This window comes from Mesocricetus auratus, unplaced genomic scaffold (assembly GCF_017639785.1).
Source record: "Mesocricetus auratus isolate SY011 unplaced genomic scaffold, BCM_Maur_2.0 Super-Scaffold_2245, whole genome shotgun sequence".
Classification (NCBI taxonomy): domain Eukaryota; kingdom Metazoa; phylum Chordata; class Mammalia; order Rodentia; family Cricetidae; genus Mesocricetus; species Mesocricetus auratus.
Genome location: NW_024429180.1, coordinates 21,522,832 through 21,547,720, shown reverse-complemented (window position 1 = coordinate 21,547,720; position 24,889 = coordinate 21,522,832). Strand labels below are relative to the sequence as shown.

Here is a 24,889-nt window from a genome sequence, read left to right as displayed (position 1 = left end):
GAAACACAGGGAGTCAAGATGTAACCGCCATAGGGGTAAGAAGTCCAGACCCTTTTTTGCAATAAGAGAAATATTTAGATTAGCAGTATGAGGTAAATACTTAAGTCAGAGATAGCCAAGAAGAAGCAAGCAAGGCCAACAGCTTCATAATTAATACAGCGTCTTGTGTGTTATTTGGGGACTACAATGCAGCAGAGCCCAGGTGACTGGTGGGGAAAAACCAAAGCTGCTAGCAAGGAGAAGGCTTCTATCTACAAGAAACTAACCAATTTACATGTTAATAAAGACAGACCTTGGGCCTAAACCAGAGTTTCTCAGCCTCTATGTGGTTGATATTTTTGAACAAATCATGTTGTGTCAACTCCTATGGAAGGGTTAGCATGACTGCAGCCTGCCAAGCCATTAAATGCCTGAGATCCAGCTGCTCTGGTTTGTCTCCACTCATTGCTGGATGCTCACTCGGAAGTAAAACCACCCCTAGCTGAAAACACCTGCATTAAACTACTAGTCTAGTAAGAAGAGTATTGGGCAGGACCTCTCAAAATAAGAAGCAGAGTACAATTAGACCATGGCAGAGGATTTAAGTGCTTGAAAGAAATTAAGTCTTTGATTAGACACAGGGGATATTTCTCCCAGACTGCCCAAGTGAAGTGCCTACGATACTTATAAACACAAATTCTTAGTCTCTTGCCTGTAGATGTAGCTTTAGTAGGTATAGGGTAGGACCCAGAAATCTCAATTGTTCAACAAGTTCCTCTGAAGATTTATATATCTACTCATCTATACATATTAGATAGGTATATAAACAAATGATGATGAAGAAAATAGAGTAATAGATAAATAAATAGATAGTAGATAGGTAGATAGACAGAGGATAGATAGGTGATAGACAGGTAGCTAAATGGTAGATGACAGATAGATAGATAGATAGATAGATAGATAGATAGATAGATAGACAGACAGACAGACAGACATAAGCAATTCTGACAGCAGACCTCTCGGATTATTCTATTTAATACAGAAAATATTTTAACAGTGTAACAAAAAAATGTTGAACAATTCCATAAGTGTAGTAAATGCCTATTTTTATTTCATGATTTAAAACTGTAGATAGGCTTACCAAAGCTGAGATAATGGACTAGGACTTGTCTGACACTGACAGATTTGTCTCTCAGGAGGCTCACACCCCACCTCCCACCCAGAGGCCTAAGGAACTAAGCTACCTTATCTGCTGTCACAATCTGTGCCTGCTGCACTCCCGGCTCTCCACCAGTTAACCTAATTATCAGCTCCCTTGTCTGGCACACCTGCTTTCCCAGCAGGCCTTGGGCTGGTCACTCTGCCATGGCTCCGGTCCCAGGAGGAAGTTGACGGTGTTTTTCAATGCCTTAGCTTCAAGGTCATGTTCCTTCCACTAAAATGTCTTATCCTCCACTGCTCTTCAAAGCTCCTTGCGTTTGCCTTCCCCCAGCAGTGCATTCCCATTCCCCCATCCCCCATCCCCTCATCCTCCCCGTCTCACACACACACACACACACACACACACACACACACACACACACACCCCGCTGATCTACTTTCCCATCTTCTCTGAGGCCCTGACTGCCTGTCTAGGTCTGCCTTTGGGGTCCTTTACATTTTAGTCCTGTCCACTGCCGTTTCACGATAACAAGTAGAATGATAAAGGCTAAAGTGATCACAGGCCTGTGATCACAGCACTCAGGAAGGAACAGGGCCATGCCCCCACCCCAGAAAAGACAACCTGTATTGCTCTCGTGTGAGTTCTTTCTCAGCATTGTGCTAAGGGCATCATGGGAATTTCTCTTCCCTGAGTCTGTGAGGTGAGTGCTAATACCTTAGAAGTGGGGAAAGAATCCATCAGTGACTCTTCTCACTGATGAAACAATAAGACAGACAGACAGACAGAGGCCACCTATGAAAGGAACACTCTGTTTTGACTCAGGGCTTGAGTAGACAGTCCCATGAAAGCAGGAAGGGATGAGGCAGCTAGCTGGTCACATGGGACCTGCAGTGAGAAGGCAGAGAAGCAAGCACTGGTACTCGGCTCCCTCCCTGCCTTTTACTCCGTCCAGGACATCGGCCCACGGGACGGTGGCACTGCCCACATTCAGGGTGGGTCTCCGCTCCTAGGGAAACATAGAGGTGTGTCTCCAAGGTGACTCTAAACCCACTAACGTTGACAATGAAGATTAACCACCATGGAGTTAGATCACCTAGCTGACTAGTTCTCCAAATGCCACCCAGACCACACTCTGCCAGAGCCACACTTCTCCAAAGCCATGTGACCTCTACCTTCTGATGGCACTCCTCTTCTGTACAAAGAGTGACAGAGAAACCGAGTAACAGAACTGAAGTGTGAGGCAGGGAAGAAAGCTGAAAGACTGGGAAGCCAGGGTAAGGAGCTCGGGCGTTCCCTGAGTCACTGCAGTGGGCATAAGAGACGAGAGCAGCCCGGACGGGCAGGAGCTAAGCAGAGGTCACGCCACGGGCAGCCTCAGAGTCTTATCGTCTGCACAAACGGGCCATACAAGATGAAGAGCACCCACTTCCGGTGTGTACTCCACGGGCCATACAAGATGAAAGCACCCATTTCCGGTGTGTACTCCACGGGCCACACAAGATGAAGAGCACCCATTTCCGGTGTGTACTCCACGGCCACACAAGATGAAAGCACCCACTTCCGGTGTGTACTCCCGAGGCACTGGCTTACGCAGGGTAAGTCTAATTATTCCCCTGTGTGTTTGGAGGAGATCGAGTGTCTGTCCTCAGTCACTTTCTCTAGCTGTTGTTTCTTTCACCTGTTAAGAGTCTTTGATAAATCGTGACATGAAAAGAAATGTGGACAGGAACTTACAAGAAAGAGGGTTTAAAGCCCATCCGTGCTTATCTGTTCCTGGCCTCGTTCTGGAAAGAACCGCAAGTGAAGGGTTGTCTGTGGATGGCAATTATCACATGCTACCCGCCGCACATTTCCCATGAATAATGGAGCTATAAATCACTTTAATACCACAGCTTCGAAAAATTACTAGGTGCCACAAACTTCTTGCTTCATCAAGATGTTCTTGCAAAACAGTATGATCACGTTTCTGAGCCACTTGGAAATCACTAGGACGTCACTAATAGAACTCCTTAACGTGATTGAACCCACAATGCCACATTCTTTCTAAAATGTTGAAAATGATGGAGAAAAAAGCACTTCCATTAAAATTCCCCAATTTAGCCCCATACTTTGAAGTCACGTTAAGAGATTCATTTAGAATGTAATTCTACAAGAAGCTTAAGTTTTAATTATTTATCACTTGTCCCTAAACTCCTGAGCCAGACACTAAAATCTGCATTCCTTGAGACCAGTTAGTTGCTGATCTGTGGGAATAGAGAGAAACCCAACAACAATGTGCCTTTTCTCCCCAGCTTCCTTCATAACCATCATGAGCTTATGCCTCTCCAATGTGTCTGTCTATCTGCCTGTGCAGAAATCATTTGAAGCCCTGGCTGCTAGCTTGCTAATCTTACATTTGATTAGCCCCAGTCCATACTTGCTAGGGCTGTGAGGATGACGGCAAAGGTGGTGACAACGGTGATTAAAAACAAAGATGACCCCGACTAAGAATCTAAGCAATACTGGAGAGGCTACCTTAAATGCCCTTCCCTGATAATGTGATTGTTGACTACCTTATATGCCACCCTAGAGCCTTCATCCAGTAGCTGATGGAAGCAGAGACAGACACCCACAGCTAAACACTGAGTTGAACTCCTAGAACCCAGTGACAGAGAGGGAGGAGTGATGAGCAAAGGGGTCAAGACCAAGCTGGAGAAACCCACAGAAAAAGGGGGAGCTCATGGACCTCAGATTGTGGGAAACCAGCATAGGATTGACCCAGATCCCCTGAACATGGGTGTCAGTTAGGAGGCCTGGGCAGTCTATGGGGCCTCTGGTAGTGGATCAGTATTTATCCCTAGTATAGGAATGGACTTTGGGAGCCCATTCCACATAGAGGGATACTCTCTCAATCTAGACACATGGGGGAGTAGGCCTTGCTCCAAATGGCACGACAGACTTTGAAGATTCCCCCACAGAAGGCTCCACCCTCCCTGGGGAGCAGAAAATGGATGGAATAGGAGGTCAGAGGGGGGCAGGAGAGAAGGAGAGGGAGAGAGAACTAGGATTGACATGTAAAACAAGATTGTTTCTAATTTAAATTTTAAAAAGGAAAAAAAATGACAGGTTCTCATGGCTCTTGTTAATACATTAACTTCTAAAATTCCTATGCTGACACCAGCATTATCTGTATTATTCTCACACCAACTGATTTGTAAATACCCAGGCCAGTTTCGTTTTTTGGATCACAAATGATCCAGAGGAAATGTGTTCAATACTGTGAGACTCAGCATGAGACCACATCCAAAACGCTTCAGCAATGAGAATAATGTTGTGACTGACATCTTGCTTCCTGGCAAACAGGCACCCATGGTAACCTGGCCGTCTATCACTTTGTGATGGAAGAGTTAACATGTTACATTCTTGGTTCCTCATAAAAATAGAACTCCCATATGATCCAACTATACCACTCCTGGGACCATAGCCAAGGGGCTCCCAGTCAGCATTCCACAGAGATAACTGCACATCCGTGTTGACTGAGGCACTCTGTGCAGTAGCAAGTTGTGGTACCAGCCTAGATGCCCATCGACTAATGAAGAAGATAACACAAATGTGACACACTCACACCATAGAGTTCTACTCACCTGGAAAACCAGAGTGAAATTACGCCATTTTCTAAAAACTAAAGGGAACTAGAGATCACTATGTTAAGCAAAATAGGCCAGACTCAGAAAAGCAAACATATGCTTTATCTGATATACAGAATCCAGGTTTAAGAGGGTGTGAACTATTTGTAAATAACATGGGTACCAGAGAGAAGGGAACCAGTGATAACGGGTTAAAGTATAATACACATGTATGAAAAGCCATAAATGAACTCATTGTTTTTACAATTAACATACATTAAATTTTTAAAGAAAAATGTTGCCTCTTTCTCTTCCTTGAACTCATATTTTCCCCTCCCTTCACTCATATCCAACCTAGAAACGTAGAGGGGGAAAAGACAGAAGGGAAGGAGGAGGAGAAGAAAGTATGGGAAGACGAGGGGAGAAAGATGCTAAGCATCTCTCTCTCTCTCTCTCTCTCTCTCTCTCACACACACACACACACACACACACACACACACCACCACCACCACCACCACACCTACACACACCTACAGCATCATGAAAATGAACGCAAGTCCTCACCACCTTGGAAGAACCAGCTGGCTGCCAATGCACCCTCAAAAGAATGTAAATAAGGTGTCAATTACATGAATTACTTTCTTCTTGTGCTTTGTCTCACTATTTGGGCCACTGGCCCAGCTTTGGACTCGTCCATATCACAAATCACACCCCCTCCCCTGCTCAGAGCTCTGGTCTTGACTGCTGCAGTGTGTCTTAGACACATTTCTTCTCCAGACCCCACCTCACCGCCTGACAACTGGTATCATTTATTTGTTGGTATTCTCTATGTCAAAGCGCAGGTAGCAATGCCCATGCAACCACTGCAGAACATAACTGTGTGAGCAGAAGTTCATCTGACTTCTCTTGCACCAGGTGCCACTTTAACTACTGCTTAAGTGACAGGCATGATAAGCACTATTCAAGCATTTGACAAATGTTAATGCACTCACAATATTGATTATTGGTCTACAGTGAGAGCCCACATATTTGCCACCATTATAGGAAGAACCGCAACAACTTGGTTAAATGAAGTGCAAAGTAGCTAGAGTAGAGAGGTGATCTCGCTGATGGCACTCTTAGTAAACAATGCTGTGGCAAATCCCACAGCTTTGTCGTTTCCTGGCTTAGGTTCCAGGTTCCTGGTTACAAAGGTGGGAGTCTTGATTCTCCTGATAGAGTGGTTTCCCCAAATTCAGGCTGCATTCAGACGCTAAGTTGACCCTTTCCGATGTGGAGGTTAGGAGACAACTTGGGAACTGGTTTTCTCCTTCCACCAAGTGGGTCCTGGGATAGAAATAGGACAGTCAGCCTTTGGAGAAAGTGCCTTTGTCTGCTGACTCACACCACAGCTCACCACTCTCCTGTTTTGAATTAGATTCTTGGGGCAGCCCTAAGATGCTGGCTGGGCATATCCACAGAGAGGTCCGAGAATCAAGTCTGCACATAATGTATATTTTAAGTCCCATGAAGTTCTCATGAGCAGTCAGGTGAAAACACCGAGGCACCTTTTCTATCCTGTGAGGGTATTTTGATTTTAGCAGGGTCAGTGCCAGCCAAGAGTCTGAACCTCGCAATTACTACTTTCAAGTCTCTCTCCCAGGAGTCTAAGGTCAGAAAGTACTGTCGTGTCACTGCTGCTAAAATGGAGCTGTCTCACTTTAACAAGGAAAACCTGGGGTTTTGCCCCTAAAACCTGTTTCTCCTCCATCCCCTAAGCGGCCTCCCCCTGTAAATGACATCTAATCTGTCCACCCTGAAAAGTCAGCAAACCTGGGAGTGATCCTCAACAGACATCCCCACAAAAGGCTTCTCTCACCCACTTCTTACTTTTGCCTACAAGCAGCCGGAAACCAACTCGACTCGTATAAACTGAGGAAAATCCAGCAAGTGGTAATCAGGTTTGGTTCACTGGGCCTCGAGTCCAGTTTACTCCACTGTCTCCCTTGTGTGGGTGCCACGGGCGGTAGGGCTGAGAGTCCCAGCAGTGAGATGCCAGAGACACAGCACCCAGCCGCTTCAGAAAGTGGGTTTGTAGTGCCTGGTTGTTGGTTTGCTTAGTTTGTCTCACTAAGAAAACTGTTGGCTCCGTGGAATAAGGGGTGCCACTTCCAGGAAAACCTTTCTCACAAGCCCCTCAGGAACTCCCTATTCTTTCACAGGCACGAGCTCTGATGCCATCCCTGGAATCACTAAATCTCGTGTACGAATTCATTACCTGGCTTGAACCTGGTTTCCTGGATACATCCATGGCATGATCTGCTGACCCCTTCCGGTTTTCAGATTCAGTTATCCATAACTAACATGTACGGTTAGTCCAGGAACAATTGCTAAGATTTCAGTCACATGCCCTTCGGCGTAGGGTCATAAAATCTCAAGTTGTCACAATCTACTCCCTTACCCAGCATATCTCCACGGCATACACTATCTGCACTCCGGGTGCTTACACAGCTTTGGCTGTCAGATAAACTATTGCGACACTTGTGGTCAAAGAGTATTTACTTTATCAGCAGTGGAGGAGTGATGCTGCCTACTCGGCCATGCCAAAGACAAGCCATGTGAGTGAAAAGCTGAAATTCTCAAGAACATGGGGGAAAGTCACATACACAAATTGTTTTTTAAAAAATCCCCTGTTAAAAGTGAATCCTCCATCACTGAAATTGCGAAAAAAGGAAAAAAATGTGTGCTAGCTTTCCTGTCGTTTCTCAAATAGAAACGCGATGGCCATGATACACAAGAACTTAATTATGTTCTTAAAAGACACACAATTCTGTATGTTGAACAGGAAGAAACTTAGCGTACATGGTGCTCAGTGTCATCCATGGGTTTAGACGTACACTGGAGTCTTGGGACATATCCCGGAGCATGAATGAGAACACAAGGAGAATGCCCACGCTGGGGTTAGGTAGAAACTGACTTTACTAAAGTGTATGCGTGAGTAACAGACAGAGACAATAACTGTTTAAAACTTAAGAATCTTATGAAAAGTGACCTGAGGAGTGTACCTACCGAGCAGTTTAGAGCTTGTTTCCTCTTTTAGTTCTTTTACACAACCACTTCTTTTATCTTCATAGCCCTAGTTAGGATTTGAAATTTGGCATCTCTGGGCATGCAGCTTACATTTATACAGTGCTCTTACAAATGCTTTATATGAGGGATCTCCCTTAGCATTCACAATGACCTTTTGAGGTTGGCCTATTTCACTGACTCTACGTTGCAAATAAGGATATTACATTGCAGGACAGTACAGGAACTTTCGCAGAATGACAGGTAGTTAAGCTGAGAGTCCCAGAAGCTAGACCCCTCAAGCCAAAGTGTCCCAGAAACTAGACTCCCCAGTCCCTGCCCCCCCCCCGCAAGCCAAAGCACTCGGCCGCTACAGAAAACAAAAGATGCGCTCTGTTGTTGTTTGCTTGCTTTATCTCACTCAGAAAACCTCAGATCCACGGAAGAGGACTTACATTCATTTGCCTCTGTACCCATGTTCAGCACACACACAGCAAGGACCAGCTGGAAAAGTACTATTCCATAACCAAAGGATCCACCGTGTCACATGACGTCCTACAGAAGGAGGGGTCCACAGCACTGCTGTCCTGCCTCTGCTCTGGCTTTGCTGGTTAGAGGCCTATGTGTCATCCGGTAACAATAATTCCTCTTGTCCTTGACCTCATCACCAAACAGCAAATGAAAGCTCAACCTGGGTCAGTTCAGTCTGAGGCCGATCACTGGGAATATACTCAAAGCAGTGACTCTGTGGGATGTCCTTTCTGTATTTACCCCTCTACCTTACACACATGAGTATTTTATTTTCATTAACACCAAGAACCAAAAGCACAAAACAACTGTAACGTAAAAGTCTGAAGAGCATCAAGAAGAAAATTTAATGTCTTTTAAATCAACAGAGAGTGTGTGTGTCTATGTCTGTGTCTGTGTCTGTGTCTGTGTCTGTATCTGTATCTGTGTCTGTGTGAGTCTGTGTGAGTCTGTGTCTATGTGTCTCTAGGTATGTATGTGTGTCTGTGTCATCTGTGTGTGTCTGTGTATCTGTGTCTATGTGTCTGTGTTTCTCTGTATGTATATATGTCTGTGTGTCTGTGTCTATGTGTCTGTGTGTCTCTGTATGTATATATTCTGTGTGTCTGTGTGTCTGTGTCAGTGTGTCTGTGTGCTCATGTGTGCAGGAAGGAGCGAATGAGCATGTTGAGGCCAGACGTCAGCCTCAGATGTCCTTTCCCAGAATGCCATCCACCTTGTTTTTCTGAGACAAGATCTCTCACTGTCCTGGAACTCACCTGTTTGGCAAAGCTGGCTGGACAGAAAGCCCCGGAGATTTGCCCGTCTGCGTCTCCCAGCCCTGGGATTAAACGGATATGGCCCACTCACACACTGCCAGCTTTTAAACATGGGTTCTGAGGAATCAAACTCATGTCGGGTAGCACCTTCCCTGAATGAGCAGACATACATACATACAGAGACACACAGACACACAGACACAGGCACACAAACAGCTTTTCGAAGAAAACCACCTGGAAAACAGAAGCAGCTAAAAAACTCACTGGGCAAACATACGCTAGCTCTCCCTGTCCAAAATCAATTCTATTCCCAGAGGCAACAGGACTTGAAAATAAACTATTACATGAGACAATCGCAAGCAGAAAAACTGGTTCCTAAATAAGCAGCTAAAGTTCTGTGCCTCAAATCCAATACCAACAAAGTTCGGCTCTCGTACTGAGGTGTGTTCATGGATGCTCCCCCACATTAAGAAGTGAACTGGAACCAGCCAGCTCGATCAGCAGGTGAAGCTCCTGCCTGCAGGCCTAATGACCTGAATGTGATCCCAGAGCACCTTGGCTAAAGGACAGAAGTCCCACAGGTTGTCCTCTGGCTTCCACACTTACTTCCAGGCATGCATCCGCATGTGCACATGTGTGTGCTCACACACACTAAACAACAGTTGGTTTAAAAGAAATGACTTGTGAGTTTATCCTCCACCCCAGTGGTATAAGGAAAACAGTTCTAGTAAGAGGCAAACATGCTATGAAATGCGTTTACTTTGATGCCTTAATAAGATGGTGTATTGTTTAGACAGCACCGGATAATTGTTCTTATTGCATATAATTCTACTGTGTTGGAGTTAAAAACCTTTCCTTTATTATTTCGACAAAAGAGGGAAATGTTGTGGGATAGTCACGAGCCACGTAGCAGCACATAGATTAATAGCATAGAGATGTGTTCATTTAAGTTATAAGAGCAAGTTAGAAACTAGCCTAAGCTATAGGCTGAGCTTTCATAACTAATAGTAAGTTCCTCTGTCATGATTTGGGAGCTGCCAGGTGGGACAGATCAAGACTCCCAACAGCTTAACCTTGGCCTCTTCATGTTCCTCCTCTTTCTTCATGGTCTCCATGAGGCTAACAACTTTCCTCTACCATAATCTCTACCCATAATTAATCCCTGCTCTTTATGGAGATTTTCTCAGATATGTTAGCATGATAACAAAAGTGTGACTAATACAGAACCCACTTTATGACAGAGTCTCTTGCCCCTGCAAGGGACCAAGCATTGGGGGTAAGCAGACTGTAAGAAGGAGACAATTGCCCTTCGTGGAGGGGATGGAATTAGAGGACGGGGCTGTGCACATGATCACTATGGCGCTTTCAGGAAGAGACAAGGGAGGAAAAGCAGGAAGACGGCTGTTCGTTCACATTTAGCCTACAAAGTACTTCCAGAAGGTACTTAAATTACTTGTTTGAGATGTGATTGGCCCACGCTACACCCCTAGGATGCAGGAGAATTACAAGTTTGAAGCCAGACTAGGCTACATGGTTAGACCCTGTCTCAAGAATATTTTTAAGTTTCCATTTAAAAACGTTTCATAATCCCATTTAACATTATATACTGTGTAATTTCTCTAAAATTATAAGTATCCATGTAAGAAAATGCTATTGTACAAACACATGACAATTGACACCTGTTAAAGATGATAATAACTAAAGGCAAGGAGGGATTTAGGACCACACAGGTACTCTTGCTGGTGGCCTGCATCTAGCTGTCGATTTAAATTCCCGAGGACAGGGACCAGTTCAAACTCATCTTATGTCAGTGGATTGGAATGAACTCCTCCTACTGAACTAGGTCCCGGTCATACAACCATGAACAAACAGGAGATTCCAGCACGGAGCTTGCATTCCACAGGTGGAGACACACACACACACACACACACACACACACACACACACACACACACACACACAAAATAGCAACCAAAACAAGGTTTAACCATCAGAAGGAAAACAAACACCTGACACAGAAATGGAAAACTAAGGTACCAACCTTCAGCTAGAGAGTCACTGGAACCCCATCTGAGGAAGCGACATTTGTCATTTAAGCAGAAAACTGAAGCCAGCGAAAAAAATAGGAAGCATGCACAAGCTTTGAAATTATCTAAAAGCTGGACTTGTTTTGAACAGAACACCTCAGAATAGGGGAGTATACACATGAGTGAGATTCTATGGCACCGCTCAGTCAGCCAAGACATACAACAAAGAATGTGCACATATCCTGAGTCCAGAGGGGGCCTGGCTGTGTTTTAAAAGGACCACTCCTTATAGCTCTGTGGAAGAATGTTGATGGAAGGGTAAGAATTGTGCAGGAACAAAAGCAAAGACATAGGCTCAGCAAAAGATCACGGTTGTTACGCCAAATCTGAGGTAATAGCATTTAGGGAGATATGAGAGCATTAAAAGCAATAACTCCGGTGGAACTGGGGAGATGGCTGGATCGGTAAAGTGTCTCCCATGAAAGCACAAGAACCTGAGTTCATTCCTGAGCACCCATGTCAAAGAGCTAGGGACAAGAGCCTGTAATCCCTCATCCAGGGACGGGGAGACGGGAGAACTCTTGAGGTTTGGGACCAGCCAGTCTACCTAGATTGGTAAGCCACAGGTTTTCATTGAGAGATCCTGCCTTTTAAAAAAGTTAAATGGAGGAGCTGTAGAGATAGCTCAGCAGTTAAAACTGAATGTTGCTCTTGCAGAGGACCTACCTGGGTTCAGTTCCCAACACCCACCATGTGGCTCACAGCCATCTGTAACTCCAGTTCCAAGAGATCCTATGCCCTCGTCTGACCTCTGAGGACATCAGGCACGCATAGGGTACACATACATACATTCAAGCAAAACACTCATATGCATGAAAAGCAAAATAAGTAAATTTAAAGGAAACAAATATAGTGGAGGGTGACTGAAGAGTACACTGGATGTAACCCTCTAGTCAACACATGCACCTCTATAAAACAGGGATTTTTAATGACTACTCTTTTATGAGACTGTCTAAGAGCAAAAGTCAGCAAACTTTTCCTGTTGAGACAGGAGAATAATGAGTTTAGGCTTCTGTCATAAATGCTTCCTCAGATTAAGATGGGTTTAAGAATTGGAGATGTCAGTAGCTGATGGAAGCAGAAGCAGAGATTCACAGCTAAGCACTGAGCCAAATTCCTGGAATCCAGTTGTAGAGCGGGAGGAGGGATGAGCAAAGGGTTAGAGATCAGGCTGGGGAAACTCACAGAAACAGCTGACCCGAGCAAGTGGGATTTCAGGAACCCCAGTCTGACAGCTGCAGGAACCTTCATATGACCGAACCAGACCCCTGAAGGTGGGTGTCAGCTGGAGGGCCTGGGCAGTCTATGGGGCAGTGGAACCAGTATTTATCCCTAGTGCATGAATGGGAGCTTTGGGAGCCCATTCCCTATGGAGTGATACTCTCTCAGCCTAGATAAGGGGGCCTAGGTCCTGTCCCAAATGAAGTGACAGGTTTTGCTGATCCCTCATGGGAGACCTCACCCTCCCTGGGGAGAGGATAGGAGGTGGGATGGTAGGGAGTAGAGGCAGGAAGATCAAGAGTTAAAAGTGAGAAGGAGGTCAGCTTAGGTTACAGGACACCCTGTATCAAACAAACAACAACAACAAAAAAAAACACAAGAATGAATCTATTTTGTCATGTTTACATTCTGTTTATTAAAATTAGCAATTGTAAATTTGTTTCTCTACCATAGTTTCCAACAGAACCATTAAATGTCAATTATTTTCCAAATGTCCTGATCAAATGTAAACAATTTGTTGATAATTTTTATTTCTGTAACTAATAATGCATTTCATTATCTCAACAGAAAGCAATTAAATTTGCCAAGTGCCATAAATTTAAAAGACTACTTTCACTCCAAACAGGTTAGGCTCTTTAGTGGATGCTAAAACATAACTGACAGTGTTCACATATAGAAGATATTGCCACCTTTTCTTACTATTTCATAATTATTGCTAGAAATTAGAGAAAGACCTGGCCCTGTCCTGACTCAAGTGAGACAGAAGAACTGTGAGAGGTTAAATAGGTGTTCAGGCTCACCGCTGCCACCTCTGTATGTAGGCCAAGAGGGCTTTTCAAAACTCCATATGAAAGCTAAAATAAAATCTACATCTACCTGGAAATGGGTCAAGCCAGTGACACACACCTTTAATCCCAGCACTCTGGAGACAGAGGCAGGAGGATATTTGTGAGATTGAGGCCAGCCTGGTCTACACAACAGGTTTCAGGACAACCAGGGCTATACAGAGAGACCCTGACTCAAAACAATCAAATATCTCTCTCCAGGGACTAGACAGCTGATTTAGCAGTTCAGAGTACTGACTGCTCTTCTAGATGACCCAGGTTTGATTCCCAGCACCCACATGGTCACTCACAACAATCCCTAACTACAGTCCTAGGGATCCAGTGTCCTCTTCTGGCCACTGCAGGTACTGCACATGTGGCACAGAGACATAAAATTAAAAATACATCTCTACCCAAATGGTTACCTTCTGAAAGGAGTTAGCTAGGGACCACACAGTGGATAGTCTCTCGGATGAAAGAAGACCAATAACATCCACAGCTAGAAAGAGATTCAATGTGACTACAGCAGGCAGGACATGAAGGGCAGGAAGCAGGCACTGAAAAGAAGCAGCAGGGTTAGGACTCGGGGTAGCCAACAGAGCCATGAGCTGTCCTGACCCAGGTCCTAGAGAGTACGCCTGGGAAGAACAGATGTCCAAGGAGCCAAGGAGGAAGACCATCATTTTAACTTAGATGAACTCTAGGCTGACCTAGAACTCACCGTGTAGCCCAGGCTGGCATCAATCCTCCAGCCTCCCTCCAAGTGCCGGATTAAATATGAAATCTATCTATCACCACTGGTTCGTTTATGGTTTTAAATAGTTTGTTTTTATATGTTAAACTTTATGATTCAATTAAAATATCCAGAGGTTATGGTTTTAACTATTCTTCAATACTTATCAAAATGCTTTCCTTTCCTAAAGTAATGTTATCAAGGTTACAAACTGGCTCAGGGTCTATGGCCATACTACCCTGAACCTACCCAATCTTGTCTAATCTTGGAAGCTAAGCAGGGTCGGGCCTGGCTGATACTTGGATGGGAGACAAATTGACTCATAATCTGGTTTTAAATACTAAGTAACAGACACATCAGAGTTCAATTCTTACACCATAAGAGCTGAGTATAGATCAGTGGTAGAGCACTTGCCTAGCATGCACAAGCCCCACCCCCACCCCCACCCCCGGTTCAGTCCTCACCACCACAAAATAATCAACCTAAGTTACACATCTTAATTCTTATTAGCAGAGAAGTACAGCCAGGCACAGTGGTGCACACTTGTGTACCAGCTACTCAGGAAGCTAAAACATAAGGGTCACTTGAGCCCCGGAGTTCCAAACCAGCATTGAACATTGCAGATTGAACCAACCACTCCTCTTCCTTATAAGAGATCATGTCAGCACACCTGAAGCCACACCTCTAGGATGTGGCCACCACCACAAGTCCACTGGTGAAACAAGATGCCACTACAGCACAGGATATGCCTTACTGTTCCAAAATGCAGGAAAGGGGGCATAGTGCGGAAATACTGGACCAAAGCAAGATTGAAAGCCAGCTGGGCAAACTCCAAACTCTGAATCTCCATGCCTGATTATGTCAAAGCACTCTTAGATGTCTAACTCCTTTCAGCTTTGTTGGCTGCAACACACTTCTCTCTCTTGGCTGGTTCTACTCCCTGATAACCCTTCTTGGCCGGTATCCCATGACTCTGGCATCTCCAACATCTTGGGGTCTCCAAGGCAATACAGGCTTCAACTTCACAGCTTCATGCAATGGCCTCGCCCATTTGGGGATACCCCTAACACATTCCTGGCTTTAGAGGCTTTCTTTAACCTTGGGGGCAAATTCCATAGGCCCTTCCTTGTGTCCTTAGCTCCAGAACCACATGGCCAAAGCTACAAAGTTCTACTGCTGGAGCATGGCGCCCTCATTTGAATACATCTTCCAGCTTTCTGTTTTCATCTTCACTGGCTAAGCTTGGCTGTCCTTCAACTTGCTCTCTTGACCAGGCTGTCCTCAGACTCGGAGATCTGCCAGTGACCTACCCTAGCTTGTAAGAATCAGGCATCGTACAACCCAGTTCACAGTGATGGGATTTATAAAGAGTTTCTTCAGTTAAGTCCCTTTCTTCTTCAAGTTCAACCCAAGTTGGGCTTACATGTGCTAAAGCTGGCACTCCCTCCACGTCACTCTCCGCAGGCTTGCCTAGACGGGCACCACTGGACACAACACAACCTACACTTAACCTCTTCTTCACAGCTTTGCACCTGAAAGGCCTGTGCACATCAAGTCTTTCCGGCTGAGTGCTTCTCCTGACACACATCCTTAACTCTAACCCAGGAAGAGGTGTGAAGCCAGAGCATATCGCCATGGCAACTCCCCACAACAGACCCAAGCTATCAGCTCAGCATTCCCATCTCTGAGACCACATGGAGATCCACCCTCAGAAAAGACGTGTGAGAGGATATTCTGTAAAACACTAGGCTTTCTGGTAGACAAGCCTCTAAATCAGTGGCCCAAGGTGAACACAAACTCTATAGTTTACTGCCATGGATGTGAAGTCCAGTCTGCCCTACCCAATCGAGGTGTATAACTTGTTATGCTTGGGTAATTTGCTAACGGTGCCCTCTTTCACAATAAAAATCTATCCCAAATTGATACCTCTTATGGTCATCCTCCAGGCAGGCCAGTGTCAGAAAACAGGCAGGCTTGGGAGACAGAGCAAGGCAAGTCTACTAGAGATGTTTACACACCCATTGCTCTAGGCTGCCTTGTAGACTTTGCTCAATGAATGCAGGAAATAGCAGGCTCCCTTAGCACGGAGTTTAAGTCTCCACTTCAAATAAAGAAGTTGGGCAATACTAACAGCAGGTCTTCTCCTTCCCCCTTCAAAGGTACCCCGGTCCTGCCAGACCCAGTATGAAGCAAACTCATGGTTGATAAAATTGTTGAATGCCAGTGTGTCTGGTTGAAGGCAACCATGCTTTGGAGCATGTTCGTTGTAAATACTACAAAGACAGTTGTCCCAACATTGCATCAACTCAGGTGCTCACACGGAAAGGTAGTTCTAACAGTGTCAACAACTGAATTCACCAAGTTCCCAAATATTTACACTTGGTGGAAAATGGGAGATATCCAAAACCAAACTCCAGTGTTCTGCTTGACCCAAGTGTTTAAAGTGTTTGCCAATGCTTTAAAATGTGAGGTTATAGATGGCTTAGTAGTTAAGAGCGCTGACTGCTCTTCCAAAGGGCCTAGGTTCAATTCCCAGCACTCACATGGCAACTCGATAACTGTCTGAATTTCAGTTCCAAGGAACCCAAAATGTGAGGAGATATGTTTGTGTGTGTGTGTGCATGTATGTGTGTGTATGTCTATGTATGTATAGACATACATACATATGAAGATTCCAATTTCAGCTCTTTATTGTAAAATCAGAAGTTTCACACTGAGCATGCATTCATTCCGGTCATTTCTAGATGGTCCTGAGTAGCACACTGAGAAGGGACACCCTGTTCAGTTCCCCCACAATCCTCACTCAGCCCTCTTCTTGGGCACGGGAGTTTAGAACTACTAATTCTTAGCAGAGATGGTCTCTATGGAGACCACATCTGACTCTTTATATTAAAGATCCTCTGCCAGGAATTTGTCCCCTCCCCTGTGCAGTCTATTTTCTATAATATCAGAAGGTGCTGTGCAAAGCTTCCGAAAGAGGGAAGCAATAAATTGCCCTACCCAGCTGTGACACCTACGAACCATAACAATGACCTGCAAAGCAAGATAAGACATCTCGGAAGGCGCAATAGTGACACGTTTTGGTGGTAGCCAATAGGTGTATAATTAAGTTTAAGGCACACTCGGGAGTGACGTCATACCAAGCCAACTACCCAGGGTGAGTAAAACTGTGGTTCTTGAAGGGGAACCTACTGTATAACCACTTTATTAGACCAGCATAATTCCTAACTGCATCTGCAACTTATACTTGACCTGACAGATAACCTTGTACTGTGGTTCTCATCCATCATCAAAGCCACAACTGGTCAAAAATGCAGAGGACAACCAATTGTGGGGTGCACAGCCCCAATGGACACATCTACAACACAACTCCCACACCTTAAGCTCTGGGAACATCTTGGATGAGTGGGTAGGAAGACTGTAAGAGGCTGGAGACCGAGAATCCTGCTGTGAGATTGTATCTACTAGAATGACAGAAAAGTGACACCCAAGATACTGCAACAATGCCACTGCCTAAACGAGACCTGAACAATAATACCAATGAAAAATGCTAAGGTAGGCCAATGTTGGTGGCGCATGCCTTTAATCCTAGCACTCGAGAGGCAGAAGCAGGTGGATCTCTGTTAGTCTGAGGCCAGCCTGGCCTACAGAGAGAGTTCCAGGACAGCCAGGGCTACACAGTGAAACCCTGTCACAAAAAAACAACAAAAACAAAAAGCTAAGGTAAAAGGGGGAAACCCCATCCCTACGCAAAGAAGTACGGAGAATTAACAACTGCTGAGAGGAATTAGTCTTGCTCAAGGATGAGCCCTCTAACTGGTCACCCAATATAAGTGGTCAGCCCTGAAATCATACACATAATAAAAGAAACACTAAATCGACTAAGCGGGTGGTACAATTATATTTACACATACATATATAACAATAATAATCAAAGAAAGAGAAGCATAAATTTTCGAAGGAGTGAGAAGGGATATAGAAAAGGTTGGAAGGAGGCCATAGGAAGGGTTGAAGGGAGGAAAAAGGAAGGGAAAATTATGTAATATTTTAATTTAAATTTCTTGCTTTGTATTGTTTTCAAGACAGGGTTTTTCTCTGTGTAACCCTGGCAGTCCTGGAACTCCTTCTGCAGACCACAGTGGCCTCAAACTCAAAAAGAGTGTCTGCCTCTGCCTCCTGGTACTAGAAATGTGTGCCACCATGTCTGGCTTAATCTTTTTTTTTAAGGATCCATATATATGCAAACCAAGGACTCATCTGGGAAATTACAATAAACAAAAAAGATTTTTTCTTTTATCAAAAAGCCATGTTGCTTTCACTGTCTTCTCTGAAATAAAGAGAGGGAAATTAGTCTACACATTTTATTTGTAAAAAGGGAGGGAAATTCACCTACACATTTTATTTGTAAAGTAAATAGCACACTCAGCCCTTAACCCTTAAATAAATGGTGGAGGTAAATCCAAGTGTGTGTAATTGACTGCAGATTCTTGTGCTCAGAAGGGGCATAGTAAATACTGCTGAGAGCGCTCTCATTCTCTCTCTCTCTCTCTCTCTCTCTCTCTCTCTCTCTCTCTCTCTCGTTTTTTGAAATGGTTTCTCTGTGTAGCAGCCCTGGCTATCCTGAACTCATTCCATAGACTAGGCTGCTCTCGAACTCACTCACAGATCCACCTGCCTCTGCTTCTGGGAGTGCTGGAATTAAAGACATGCACCACCATGGCCAGCTACCAAGAGTCTCTTAAAGTCTGGAAACTGTAATGTATTCTTCTGTATTGCCAGAATACAATAAAGATGGTTATAATCTCAGGAAATGAGTTTTAAATAAATAAGCATTAACCCAACCTCACTGGCCACCCATGGTAGGGAATTTCAAGTCATTTGTGGTCAAATATTCTGTTGCAAGTCAACCCAAATTAAAATTGCCACCAGGAGGCCTCAACCCTACACAGAGAACTGCAGGCAGCTAAGGAATGCTGAGAGTGCAGGAGATAATCTTCCCCAGGGAAGACTGCATCAATTGGTTTTCCAATGTCAAATGGTCAGCCCTGAAACTTACATACTAGTAATTACACAGACTGAGCAAGTCGTATTCCATGCATATATACATATACATATATGTGTGTGTGTGTGTGTGTGTGTGTGTGTGTGTAAAACTATCAATGAAAAAAGGGCCAAAGAATTGGAAGGAAAGAAAAGAAGGGCATACGAGAGAGCTTGAAGGGAAGAGAATGGGGAGTGATCTAATCACAATTTAAAGAAATCATTTTTTAAAAAGCTTAACTGCCCTTTCTGGCTGTTTAAGTCATTTATCGCTTGGGGGCTGGTGTGGTTATGAGTGGTCCAAAGTACTTCCTGTTCTCAGGGAGGACCAGAGTTTGGTTCCCAGTACCTGTACAACCACCGGGAACTACAGCTCCTCAGGGGTTCCCAAGCCCTCTTCTGGCATCTTCGGGGACAGGTTTGTGTGTACGTACAGGCGCACACACAAATAAATAAAAATAAACCTTCAAATAATAAAAGTGAACAAAAAGAGACTTTTCTCTTTTAGAATATAATGAAGAAACTGGAGACAATTTTCTTTTACTTCAATTTGTTACAGGACTTTTGTGGAATGCTATCGTCAAACAATAATTTTAAAGCTCAATTATGGAATAAGAATAAAACAAGGACTTCTTTTAGGATGTTTGTCTCGTCTATTCTTAATTTCCCAGCTACCAGAAGGATACCATGTGATAGAACCTGAGACTTTATTTATTTATTTATTTATTTATTTATTTATATTTAGTGGATACTGATTTCCCTAAAAAACTAAATCACTGTGGAAACACAATTTTTTAAAAAAGCACAGGGCTGAGGACTTGAATGTCGCAAAGCACACACATGTACATACATAGACACACACCCACGCGCACACACACACTCTCTCTCTCACTCACTTCCAAGCCTGTTTCCCAAGGCACAGTTACTATGCTGAAGTTTCCAACCTGTGTTAGAACGGCGGTTCTCAACCTTCCTCACGCTAAGACCGTATAGTACAGTTCTTCATGTTGTGGTGAACCCCAGCCACAGAATTATTTCATTGCTACTTGATAACTGTAACTTTGCTACTGTTATAAAGCGTAATGCAAATACCTGATATGCAAAATACCTAATGGGCGGCCCCAAAGGGGTCGCGGCCCACAGGTTGAGAATCAGTGTGTTAGCCAGAACTGCACCTGTTTGTTAAGAAAGTCAAGGTTTCGTTTAGCAACAGAGCACTTCGAGTTAGGAAACTCTGGGGAAATATTGGACACTGAGCTAGAAACTTAAAATATTTTTTTAAATTACATTTGAAACCTCTTCTATCACAGTAATTTTTAAGTCACTCACACACGAACTTATTGTCTTAGTGGCTGCGAAAACAGCACAGGTCTTGTGACTTCAAATTCGCAGACTCATACTCGGCTGACACTCTGGCAGTTCTGACTCTAACCGTAAACTCCGCTTTGAAATCACACTGCCCAGTCCCGGACACCTGGAGGAGCTTTGGTGACAGTGACAGTGACTGTTCCAGACAAACAGGACTACCAAGACTGAGAACCATTGCGGCAGGGCAGGGGTGGGCGCGGAGGTCTCCCACACTTCTAATAAACACACACTTGCACACACGCAGTCCTTGGCAACCCAGCACCAGTTACCAGGTTCCTCCTGGGACCCGCGCTTTTCCTTCAGTCCCGAGCAGATTTGTCATCTCCTCCAGGGTCCTAGGACGACTCTGCCTCTACTTTCGCCTCTCCCACTCAGGCCGGCCAGCAGATCCCGAGGCTAACCCAGCCACCAATTGCTTTCCCTCCCACTCCCAGATCCCAAAGGCGGAGTGAGAGGGGCAGAGGCACCCGAGCGCGCCACGTGGGTTGCCAGCCAGCAGCCAGATCCAAGCCAGATCCAAGAGGGGTCCCCGCTCTGCTCCCGCCCCCGGCGCCCGAGACTTGCCTGGTTAGGGTCGGTGGCTCGGAAAACGTGGCAGGCCATCTGCGACTCGGGGTCGTCCGGCTGCGCCTTGATCAGGTAGGCAAAGTAGGTGAGGTCGTGGCTGTTGTGGATGAATCGCGAGATGTGCTGCGCCTTGTGCTCGAAGATGAACACCCCGGTGTTGGGCTGCACAGTCCCGGAGCCAGCGCCCCCGCCGACCCCGGCACCCGGCGCGGGGACGCAGCGCAGGAAGGGCGCGCTGAGCACCAGGAGCACCTCGCGGGCTGCCGGCGCCCCGCAGCCACCGGCCTCCGGCTTCTGGCTGCGCCGGCGGATCTCGGCCATGAGCCAGGGTAACATGGGCAGCGTGGTCCTGCGATCCAAACACGACCCTCCCACGTACCACAGCCGGAAGCGCTTGTCACCCGGCTTGGCGGCACCTGGCTGCGCTGGGGTGCCCGGCTCGGGCTCCAGAGGGTGCGGGAACGGCTCATCCTGAATGCAGCTAGGCGACTCCATAACTCCCGCCTAGCGAGGGCACCGCGCCCCCAACTCTCACTGTGCCGGCGCCGCGGAAACTGCCAACTGTCGCCCCAGGCCCCTCGCGCCCTGCCTTAGTGCCACCAGCCCTTGAAGTCCGCGCTTCAGCGGCCCTGCCCCATGCGACACTTTCCCGGGCGCGGCTAGGAGGCTCCGGCTGCAGCGCAGTGGACCAGCGGGAGACCGAGGCTCACGCGCGCATCCTCCTTCCTGGAGATCGCGCCTGCGGACCCGCCTGGCCTCCTGTCGCCCGTCCTCGGGGTCGGGGACCACGCCGGCCGCGATCTCCTGCTCCCGCTCCTGCAGCCCGCTCCGGACGCCGCGGCGCTCGCCCAGCGCTGGCACTGGAAGGCTGGGCGGAGAGTGGGGCTGTGGGCGGGAAGGGGTGACTCGGGGCGGAGCTGACTGCTAGCAGGGTGACCGGCTGTCACCTGGAAGGTCGGGGGCGCGGGGGGTGCGGCCCGCTCAGTCCCGGAGAACTATTCCAATGGAAAATAACAAAAACAAACGTGGCCTCCCGCGGGCGGCTCCTCCAGCCGCTGACTCTGCAGCCCAGATCGCTGCTCCTCCTCCAGGGTTCCCGTCCCTCCCTCGTTCCTTCCTTCCTTCCTTCCAGGCCGCTACTTTAAAGCCGGCTGCTGCCCTGTCGTCTGTCCTGCCCGAGGAGAGCTTTGCCTGCAGCAGCCGATCTGAGGTCGCCTCCCAGCCTCTTCCTCCTGCCTCCGCCCCTCACCTCGCCTCAGGGGCCAGCCGTACCCAGCCTGGCGCGGGCACTTCCCGAACCAGACCAGCCTCTCTTCTCTCCTGGAGACTCTACTGCCCCCTGGAGAGGGGCCACTCTCAGTGGGGCACAGGGATTCTTTTTTTTTTTTTTCTTTAAGCAATCATTGCTTGGTTTTATTCCGTCTAAAATCTGAATATTACTATATTCTGCATCCTGTTTGTCTACTCTCGAGCACTGCTTGTGTCTTCAGTGACAATTATATGACAGAATAGTTTAATTGTAATATTCACTTTAAACTATAACACTATTTGGTATGAATCTTCTGGTTTCTTAACGAAGCTAACTTTTTTTTGTTGTTGTTGTTCAGACAGGGTTTCTCTGTATTGTTTTGGAGGCTGCCCTGGAACTCGCTGTGTAGACCAGGCTGGCCTCGAACTCACAGAGATCCGCCTGCCTCTGCCTCCGGAGTGCTATAATTAAAGGCTACAATGCCCGGCCACGAAGCTAACTTCTTAAAATAAAAAGAAATTAAACTTCTTCACATATCCCCACTTCAGAACTATTGTAAATTTCTTCCCTTTTATGTATGAGGATACATATTTCAAAAAGCATTTCAGGGATATTTTAATTATTCTATTTTTTAAGCAGAACGGTAGTGATATAATTACGTTTTCCATTTTAGCAAATTAAACTGGTTTTGTTATTGTTGTTACTATTTTAAGACAAAGTCTCCTTCCTGTACAGTACAGATTGACTTGGAACACCCCACCTTCCTGCCTCAATTTTCCAAGTCATGGGGTGACAGGAATGTGTCACCATCCTGTAAGAACTCTCATACTCTCTGTCTACCCTTATTGGATGGTAAGGATTGGGTAAAAGAAAACCAAAACAAAAATGGAAACCTTCAACTTACTTGCTCCCAGCTGCTTAGAAGAAAAATGAAAACACCGGTTTCTCTTGTTTCTGTAATTAATGGTGTTCTTAATTTCTCTAACATCCTATGGCCATTTTGCTTCTTGTTCATGCAAAGTCAAGATGGTCACATTTGCTACACTTCTGAGGCCACCATGTAGCTAGCCTCTTGTTAATAACCATCTAAGCTCCAAGACAGAGATGTTATTGGTTGGTTTAAGTCACTTATTTTAACACTTACAAAACCTTTGTGCAAAATACAATCCAAATCTTCAAGGAGCAATGAAACGTCTGAGACCATGGACAGTGGCATCCTAAGATCTTAGGGGACACATATGAGGCTTGTGAAAGAGAAAGAAAAGAATTATGTCATGGGTCAATTACAGAAGCCTTACAGTCTTACAGACCGGCCACATCAATCAATGTTGGGATTAGGAGTGAGTTTGGAGCTGCCAGTTCCTACTGGCATAATAAATTCAAGCAATGGAAAATAAACTTTCAGTGATTGACAGGAAAACAGAGATACTGTCTTCAAATGTATAACAAGTTAAATAGGGTTGCTTCCTGCTCTGGAGGTTTTGACCTGTTCTTTATTTCTGTGTTTATCTTATGTTTATAAATGCTACTACATGGGAAGTTAATTCTCTCTGCCTTCCTGAAGTTAAATACAGCCATGTGATGTGACTTATTTTTTGACAGAGACATGCAAACAGAAGTGACTTGGGTTATATCTGAAGTAGAAGCATTTAATTGGAAGTACAGTAGTGGACACGTGGTCACTTTGCTGTCCAGTGGCCTTGGTGAAAACAATGCTTCCATATGGAGGGGCCTCGTGGTCAGAGACCAGACTGCTGAGCCATGACTCTGTGGACAGCTGTCCTGGAAAACCTGCCAGGGACAAGACAGACTCCTCACACATAAACAATAAACTTTTGTCCTATTTTGGCCATTGAGACTGTGGGTGTGTTTGTTTCCTTATTAACCTACCGTAGCCTGGCAAATAAAATGGGTTCACTAACACACATTTATCATAACTTGTTTTATAATTATTGATGTAGTTGACTCTGTGCTTACATAAACTAGATGGCAAGCTATCAGTTAGTTTCTTACAATCACTGTTTCACCTCCAGAACCCCAGAATCATTTACATATAAAAAGCAATCAATTGCATAATCACCACTTGGATTTTGAAGACAATATACAACTACAGCCTAAAGGAATGATTACACAGACTATGCGGGTGAATCGTGTTTACTTTATGTGGAGGCAGAATATAGGTGGCTATAGCCTCCAGCCCTTCCCCTCTCTCCCTCCCCCCAAATGAAGACCCGAAGAACATGTATAGAGACAGCATTTCCAAAGAATTGGTGGAAGTCTCTTTCCTGGGGAATCCTGGGAGAAATGTCTACCTACAATACCGAGAAGTGAGCTTCATATACGGTTAAAATGTTCTTTTCCTACTCCAAATAAAATTGTGCCAATACTACTAAAAAGCTGTGAGGTGCTCTCAAGCCTTAAATAACTTGTGCACGAGAAACAGAAGGCCCTGAATTAGGGCAAAGTTGAAAGAGGAGAAAGGTTCGGTTTGTTGTAGTCTTCTTTCTATTCTTGTTTTCCTCCCAAATGCAAGGGTCTTCTCTCCTCCCCCACTCTCCATCTTTCTCTGTGTCCCTGCTGCTCTCTTACACACACACACACACACACACACACACACACACACACCTGATATTCACACACATCTGGTGTTCACACCACACACATCTGATATTCACACACATCTGGTGTTCACACACACATCTGGTGTTCACACACACATACAC

The 24,889-nt window shown here is 45.4% G+C and overlaps 1 protein-coding gene across 6 annotated transcripts in view; it reads right to left on the bottom strand.

The window, feature by feature from the left end:
- The window catches only part of Tbc1d4 (TBC1 domain family member 4), a 167,511-nt gene extending 145,303 nt beyond the window's left edge, over nt 1-22,208 (bottom strand). For 3 of the 6 annotated variants that reach the window (XM_040752068.1, XM_040752106.1, XM_040752142.1), the window contains exon 1: nt 20,915-22,207. In XM_040752068.1, the coding sequence (XP_040608002.1) occupies nt 20,915-21,412 (498 nt within the window). In that variant the 5' untranslated portion in view covers nt 21,413-22,207. Of the gene's footprint in view, nt 1-20,914 lie in introns of all 6 variants that reach the window. The other 3 variants (XM_040752168.1, XM_040752211.1, XM_040752029.1) reach the window with 2 other exon arrangements.
- Nucleotides 22,209-24,889: the final 2,681 nt, after the last annotated feature.